An 8,198-nucleotide genomic window follows, 5' to 3' on the forward strand; every position below is an offset into this window, starting at 1 on the left:
AGAAGACTTCCATTTTGTACCTTTTATCATCTCTCTCTCTAATACTATCTATTGTTCAATTAATTTGCATGTTTTACTGTATTTTATTATCTTAGATCCATCTAAATTCTAATATCTGTGGTTTATTGATTCAAATTAGTGATTGGAGTTTTGTCTCTAAACAGTATGTGGTTAATTTATAACTCTTTTTAATTTGCAGTTTTTCCCTTTCACATGGGCTAATAAATTTTGGCTCTAAATAGTTTGGACCTGATCCGACCAAACTGAGGAACCAACCAAAACTGACTCTTCATGTTTGGGTCAGTTTTCATTCAAGTTCAGTTGGTTTCGAGTGGCCTACTTCATCAAGCCGAGCAGGTAGGTTCGATGGGCCAAATAACTTGCAACTGAATCAAACCGACCACTGTACAACCCTAGCTATGCCATCTCTCTCTCTGTCTCTGGACTTGATAGTTTCTTCGTTGAAATAACCAGATCCACTTCCGACTTTGCAAGTTCAATATTGTTTGAGTGGTGATGATAAAGCAGGAGTTAAGCTGAGTAAATGGAGCTTCATCTTCTCCATTGATGAAACAAAAATCTATTTGAACAAGTATACATCACGAATTTAATTTTAGGCAGAGCCCCCATGCATATAGGGGGAGACGATTAGCAATCACTTTAAGAGAGAAATACTGTAAACAAAACCACTCTGAAGCACCTTATTATGCATTCAAATATACATGAAAAACTTCAAATCCAAGTAATTAATCCATTCTTGAACCTTCTTAGTACTTCTTCAGTCCCATGGCATCCCTCTTTGTTGCTGCATCCTGTGGCTTGGTTTTATATAGTGAGCGGGCAAACCATTCAACAAGCTCAGGGCACAAGAACTGGAACTGTAGCAGGATCCTGTACCATGATGGCTCTATAATATATCTATCTCCACGGCATACCCCATCCACAATCGCCCTGGCGCAGTCCTCTGTACTTTCAACTGGGAATTTTCCGGACATAACCTGTCCATTGATCACATATATCACCATTGCTTAACTATCACTAAACAATTCTCATATATGAATTCATTAGACAAGCTTTTAAGACCTTTTACAATAGACAGGATTTCAAGACCAGTTTTATTGTGGAACAGATCAATGCTCATAGCAACTGATTTTGTATTGGAGCCATAAACAGCATTTGGGGTGGATGTTGTGCATAAATTTGATTATGTTGAATGTTCAATGAAATGCAATTAGGATATATTGGGTTTGGCCAATTTGTTTCCTTGGTCTGTCTGCTGATGACCAAATGGTTACTCCCATTGTGTAGGTTTCCATGTTATGGTATTAATGGGTCTTCACATTCTCCAGTCTCTCTCCCCACCCTTGAGTCCCAGCTAACCTCTACTGATGACTGACTGACCTGACTATTACACTATCAAAAATTAAAAGAAAATAAGACACTGACCTGTCTAGGATTTTGCGAAACCATGAAATACCCATTAACCAATCAGCCAGCATCGATCATAAAAGTGGTAACCAATCAATTAAGTGGGTTTTTTCATGCATATATTTTGTATATATAGGTTACTTATTTCTAAGAGCAATTTTACCATAATTTTTTTTTACCATAAAAATTGTGCATAATTGGTAGGGGTGCATTTAGGACAGGTTTGGGTTGAGAATTTATTAAAACTTGAATAGGACACCCTAAGACCAATCTACATTTTGGCTATAAATCTTGCAGTCCAACCTCAACAGTTCTGATCTGTCAATTTAAATGTATGAGAGGACGGAATAATGCATCCTCCGTAGCACATTTAAACAAAGGCACATCATAAGAAGCATGGTGTTAGGAAAGTTTTGAGACCTTGTGTAATGCTAATTAACCCTTGTTTGGAGGGCAGATTCAGTACTTTACAGACCTTTACAGCTGTGCATTGGGAATTTTTCCATACTTATATCTTTTTATTCATGGGGAGATGTTCTCAATTTGGAAAGACGAAAGAGTACAAATACAAATATATAGAATACAAACACATTTAAAATAATACAAAATGCAAGGTTTTGCATTCTACATATTTATATTTGTACTCCTTTCAAACTGAGCTTAATGCATAGTTGAAAAGTATTATGAGAACAGTGTGAGCACCAAATCCAATTTCCCTTATTTGAGTGCTCTCAAGTATGTAGTGCAAATTAAAAGTGATCTTTACCGTGTTGGTGGCAGCATTTATAGCTTGCTAGCTGGTACCACAAGTTTCACACATGGTTGCAGCATTTTCTCATGATCCTCAATTGAATTTAAATACAACCACCAGTGTGTCGGTATCCCTATTAGACTCCGTTTGCAGTGCAAATTTAATTTGTAGTGATGTAATATGGTCCCCATTTTATATGAGAGAATTAAGGTAGGAGGAAGGTGGTACAAATTTTGCATCAACATGTAGGATATAAATTTTGCACTGCTCTTGAATGTAAATGAGGCAAAAGTACAAATTCTGCATTAGGTAAAGGTACAAGTTATAGTAACAATAATAAATGTATGCAAAGCTTAACTAGGTGCAAAATTTGTGTCAAGTTTAAATCTAGAGCAAACGAAGCTTAAGCTGTGTTTTGTTGCAGTGCAAATTTATTTGCACTAGTACAAATGCATGGGAGTGCAAATGTAAAAAATGCAAATTCTTGTTTATATAATTTTGTTTTGGATTTTACTTCATCCTGCTTTATGTCTTAATTTACTTCACTTATACTGCAATCAAACAAAATAAGCTAAAATTTGAAACAAAAAATAGGTCATAATTTACATAATAATCATTTGCACTGCCATGATTTTGCATCAGTGCAAATTGATTTGTATTGCAACCAAACACAGCCTAATAGGGAATCAGAAAGATTACAACAGATGTTTCAATTCCAAAAAACCGATATCACATCTAGGGGTGCTCAAACTGAACCGTGGGCCTAAATTTCAAACTGAATCAGTAGTATCAGTTTTTCAAAAATCGGTAACCAAAATCGAACCAAAGCCGATCAGTTAACTGGTTGATCGATTTACTTAACTGTCAGTTTGATTCATTGGATTTTTGGTTTTTTTACTTTATAAAATATATATAAATATATAAAACATTATATCATAAATAATAAAAATATATAGATAATATAAAATATATATAATATATATACCAATCGAATTTGATTAATGCCGATTTTTTATATTAGTTAACCAAAACCTAACCAACCAATTTGATTAACCCGAATTTTTTGTTCGGTCTAATCGGTTCAGTTCAGTTTTACTTGCTCACCCCTAATCACATCTGCTGTGACCATGGTTAAAGCAATATCCTATGCTGTACCCTCAATGAAATACCCGTATGCCATCAATTAAGATAGTATTTGTACTACTCTGTTTCTACCTGAAACGTTTTGGATTCATCACATATGAGATCTAGTCTGTTCAACTATAAAAATGCATTCCCGAGATGGGTCATTGACACTGGTTGCAAGTCAAATTTGACATTACAAGTATAAACAACAATTTATATTCATCTTCATCAACCCACAAGTTTTCATTGGAGTTGGGGGATGGGGTACCCCGTTGTCTCACCCCATGAGGCCATAAGGCGCCATGAACCAGAAACTAAAAACAAAAAACAAAACCGGCCACAAAGTTTCAGCAGAAAAAATCACACAAATTTGTACTAAACGCTTTAGGTAGAAGCAAAGAAATCCTAAATAAAAAGCATATGGAAGAACAAAAATAGTTTTCCACTGGGTCATTGAGTGGCTGCAAGAAAGTGCTGCGAAACTTCAGAAAACATGCTTTTAGTTTTGTACCATAAAATTTGTGATTTTTGAAAACAAATTCACTAGTAAATTAAAGCATATCTGCCAAACTGATAATCTCCTAAAGTACAAAAAAAAAAAAAAAAAAACAAAAACAAAAGAAAAAAAAACAAAAATCAATAAGCTTAGCTCACCTTGCTCATTTCTTGATCTACCTCCACTTCACCTTCCTTGGATATGTGTTTTCCTTGGGTGATTTCTGAATTTACAAACCCAGGTGCCACTATGGTTACTTTCACATCCTGTGCCAACTCAACTCTAAGTGTTTCGCAGAAGCTTACTATGGCAGCTTTGCTTGCCTGAAAAGTGAAAACCCCCACAAAGAATTTCAGCTTAATGAAGGAAACCAAAATAATTAAGAAACTAGAAGATCTACTGAGAAGTGGGTTCATTCCATTGGTAAGAGATGACTTACTCCATATAAGATCGACCAGGGTGAGACCAACCACCCTTTCATTGAAGCATTCACTATGATCCTTCCTTTGCTCTTTCTGAGGTGAGGAAGAGCAAAATGGGTAGCATAAACTGGTCCCCAGAAGTTAATATCCTGAAACAAATATACCAAACATCAATAGCAGCTTCTATACTGTTAATTAGTTTGAACTCTGAACAGAAGCAGTTGAACATGTCAATTACAGACAGACAGAAATATGTTTAATTCTATCTTCTTCATAGATTACCATCACAGGTCTCAACTTTTCAACATTGGTTGTATCTTCAACGGGGCAATAGACAACAACTCCGGCGTTGCAGACCAAATGATCCACTGCAAAACCAGACCAATGAAGCATATATTACACTCTATAGGGGATCCAAATTTCACTGGAACCAATTATTTAGAACTTGGGCTTACGTCGGCCAAAGTGATTCACTGCTTCTTCGACAAATCGTTTACATTCTGCAGCCATGGAAACATCTGCAGGAACGATCACAACATCCGGGGAGCCAAGCTGACGAGTCCTTTCTGCGACTGATTGAAGTTTGGCTTCTCTTCTTGCAACAAGGACCAAGGAAGCTCTCCTTTTGGCATACTCGTAAGCGATATGCTGCAAAATATAAGATCAAAGATCAGGCGAGCGTGGTGCAGTTTAATAAACTGATGAAATGCAATAGTGAACTGGAACTGATCTCCAGACAGTTGAACTTCTGTAAACCTCTCCGATTCCTGAAGAACCTCCGGTGATGACTACGACTTTTCCAGCCATGTTCTCGCTAAAGATGGAGCGTGAGATACAAGAGAACAACCTGAAGATCAACAAGAAAAGTGTGCTGACACAGAGAATGATGAGAGCTATAGGAGGAAGCACCAAGTTGAGGAACTTGTGGATCAGATTCATGGCTCTAGAACCACCAAAGTTCGTAAGTGATTAGCACCAGCAAGAAGTAAACAACAAACAATGGAGAAAAAAAAGAATAAATCACAGTTAGAGATAATTAAAAAAAAAATCCAACAATGATGGAATTACAGGAAAACGTTCAGGGCGTCAGAAATTTATAGATACCAGGAGAAGCGGGATCTACTCGGGCGCCTCACAGTTACTGTGCATTGAGAACATCTCCCGTGAATAATTAATAAGTACGTGAGATGTTCCCAATGCATAGTAGGATGTGCGTGTGAGGCGCCAGATGTAAGGAGCAGATCCAGTCTTTTACGAACCAATACTGGGTGAATTTCAGCGAGTCCGGATCTCCTCCTCATCGGGCAACTTCACACCGATCTTACAGGCACATCCCTCTATGCATTGAGAATCTCTATTGTACTTATATGTTATTAGGATAAATTATAAAGACCCCTATACTATGGCGTCTGTGACAAAGACCCCCTATACTTTGTTTTGCGACTCTGCATGTACTATGACCGTGAGACAAAGACCTCATTTGGTTAGTCTTCCATCCAAAAAGGTCGTTGTAATTTTTTTAATCCTTATACTACCCTTGTAATAACTATTCGAATGAAAAAATATTATTCATCTTCCCTAACCTCACTCTCCCTCTCTCTCTCCGATCTCTCTTCTTCCCCTTTGCCGGCCCTATCGTCGTTTTGTTTCTGTAATTTCATTCCCTCTACGGGTCTTATTCCTCAGTACCAAGTCAAGATGCTCCACTACACTATAAAATCATAACTCGGAACCAACTTCCCACATTTCTCTCGTTTCTCCCCCCTATTTTTTCTCTCAAGTCGTTAACAGTAGCAGAAAATAATTAACTAATTCAAACCAAGGTTCAAAGTATCGGAAATGTAAGGTATATCGGAAAGATAATTTTAAAAAACGTATCGGGATATGCTTTGAACACGTATGGATACAGATGAAAAATCAAGATATGCATAATATATGCTAAAAAGCTTAAATAAATCCTAAAAAATATATTAATAACGTTAGTTATAAGTTTTAGATGATTATAAATAAGTTATTTAAAAGTAAAAAACTATAATTTAATGGTCTATATAAAATTCTAGATATCGAGACACACTTAATAACTGTTGGCAAATGATGGAATAACTAAAACGTGAAAAAATTAAAAAAAAAAACTAAAATATATATTGATATACATTAGTTTTAAAATAATCAATATAACTTATCTTAATATTTATTAATACATAAATTTTAATAATTAATTCTAACATTTATTGATAAGTATACACTAAGAAAAAGAAAAAATTACTTAAAAATAAAAATGCATAAACAAATAACAAGCAAATGGGCATGGCTTAGTGGTAATCCTCTAGTTCTTAAAGCCTAATGTTTAGTGTTTGAATCTTGCTATTGTTAATTTGTAGTTTTATACTAACAAAACGAATTTAATGAGAAAGAGGGTTATTAATTAACGAAATTAACGAGAAGAGAATTCCAATTAATTAGGCGCTAAAACTGAAATTCAAATTTAAAATTATGCATTAATTATAAAAGTAATTAACTAATTAATGAGAGAGAAATTCATTTAAATATAGGAATAAATATATAACTAATGAGAGATAATTCGGCCTTAAATATAATTTAATGAAATTAATGAGAGAGAAGGGGACTTGTATCAGGCTGTATCGGTCTGTATCGGTTTTGTACAGATAATTTATATGTATTCCATGTATCGGATTTATACCAGAACGATACGTATCGGTCCATACGATCCGATACGTTGTGAAATTTTTAACCTTGCTTCAAACAACTGAACCAGAGGGCGAAAGACGTGTGAGAGCTCGCTCTACTAAACACCAACCCATCAAGAGCGGGGCAGCAACTGGTTCGGCAGAAGTACAGAGGTGGCAACAACTGGTTCGGCGGTGACAGAGGTCGCGGCAACTGTGGGAAGGAGCTGAAATAGAAAAAGAAAACGAATACGCCGCCGTGGAAATTGGTGACGGGTTTGAAGGCGGAGGCGGTGGTGGAAGTGGAGGGGGACATCTTCAAAAGACGGACGCCACTGCAATCCTCCACCGATGGAAGCGGAGGTGTCTGCAATCCTCTGATCTCTGATCCCCATCAAGAGCGGGGCAGCAACTGGTTCGGCGGAAGTACAAAGGGGGCAACAATTGGTTCGACGGTGATAGAGAGTCTTCAAAAGAGGGACGTCGTTGCAATCCGCCGGTGGAAGCGGAAGCGTCGATGAGGGGTTCGAATCCGCCGCCGCTGCAATCCTCTGATCTCTGATCCCCATCGAGAGCGAGCCAGCAACTGGTTCGGCAGAAGTACAGAGGGGGCAACAACTGGTTCGGCGGTGACAGAGGAGTCTTCAAAAGAGGGACGCCGCTGCAATCCTCTGCCGGTGGAAGCGAAGGCGTTGGTGACGGGTCCGAATCCGCCGCCGCTGTAATCCTCTGATCTCTGATCCCCATCGAGAGCGGGGCAGCAACTGGTTCGGCGGTGACAAAGGTCACGGCAACTGTTCATCGAGATAGAGATTTCTCCCCAAAGTTATCGTCTTACCTGTTCATCGTGATAATTCTTTTTGGTGTTATATATTTTCTTTCTGGAATTGAAAGGTAAGAGAGGAGGACAGTGAGGGAGAGGAAAAGGAGAGAAGAAAGGGAAAACACTAGGTTATATAGGTTTTAAGAGAAAAATGGTAAAAAAAAGAAAATACAAAAAATTTAATAAGATGTTTTAGTAATTTAACACATTCCGTTATTTTGATTTAACGGTCAAAAAAGGTCTTTGTCTGGTCATAATACAGAGAAGTCTTTGTAGTAAAACAAAGTATAAGGAGGTTTTTGTCACAGTCTTTATAATAGAAGGGGTCTTTACGCCCTGTGTGAAGAACATCCCAATTCTCCAAACACCGACCTAAAAACATGTTCCCAATTCAATATATATGTGTATAGTTGGGAATTGGGATTAATAGTTACATGTGGGAATATGACACAATAAAAAGAGTACT

At 37.1% G+C, this 8,198-nt stretch overlaps 1 protein-coding gene across 6 annotated transcripts; it reads right to left on the bottom strand.

Annotated features, from left to right (window-relative positions):
* Positions 1–606: 606 nt before the first annotated feature.
* Positions 607–7,913, bottom strand: LOC104607243 (11-beta-hydroxysteroid dehydrogenase A-like). 6 transcript variants are annotated; one of them, XM_010272818.3, is made up of 7 exons: positions 5,327–7,913; positions 4,961–5,069; positions 4,678–4,870; positions 4,505–4,590; positions 4,240–4,371; positions 3,959–4,123; positions 607–998 (listed from the first exon to the last, which is right to left on the bottom strand). In XM_010272818.3, the coding sequence occupies exons 1-7, from the start codon at positions 5,521–5,523 to the stop codon at positions 768–770; spliced, it is 1,113 nt and encodes a 370-aa protein (XP_010271120.1). In that variant the 5' UTR covers positions 5,524–7,913; the 3' UTR covers positions 607–767. The 6 variants fall into 6 exon arrangements, with proteins under 6 accessions (XP_010271120.1, XP_088758811.1, XP_010271121.1 ...); XM_088902685.1 differs by having other exon boundaries at positions 6,924–7,889; XM_010272819.3 differs by having other exon boundaries at positions 4,979–5,069; positions 5,327–7,886.
* Positions 7,914–8,198: the final 285 nt, after the last annotated feature.

This window comes from Nelumbo nucifera, chromosome 4 (genome assembly GCF_055504915.1).
Source record: "Nelumbo nucifera cultivar China Antique chromosome 4, China Antique-T2T, whole genome shotgun sequence".
In the NCBI taxonomy this organism is placed as follows: Eukaryota; Viridiplantae; Streptophyta; class Magnoliopsida; order Proteales; family Nelumbonaceae; genus Nelumbo; species Nelumbo nucifera.

Excerpts from the sequence above, each read along its gene's own strand:
- LOC104607243 (XM_010272818.3), bottom strand. The coding sequence starts at position 5,523 with ATGAGGAGGAGATCCGGACTCGCTGAAATTCACCCAGTATTGGTTCGT. Across the intron at positions 4,591-4,677 it reads AGTGAATCACTTTGGCCGAC|TGGATCATTTGGTCTGCAAC; the intron begins GTAAGCCCAAGT and ends CTGGTTTTGCAG. Across the intron at positions 999-3,958 it reads TAGATCAAGAAATGAGCAAG|GTTATGTCCGGAAAATTCCC; the intron begins GTGAGCTAAGCT and ends ATCAATGGACAG.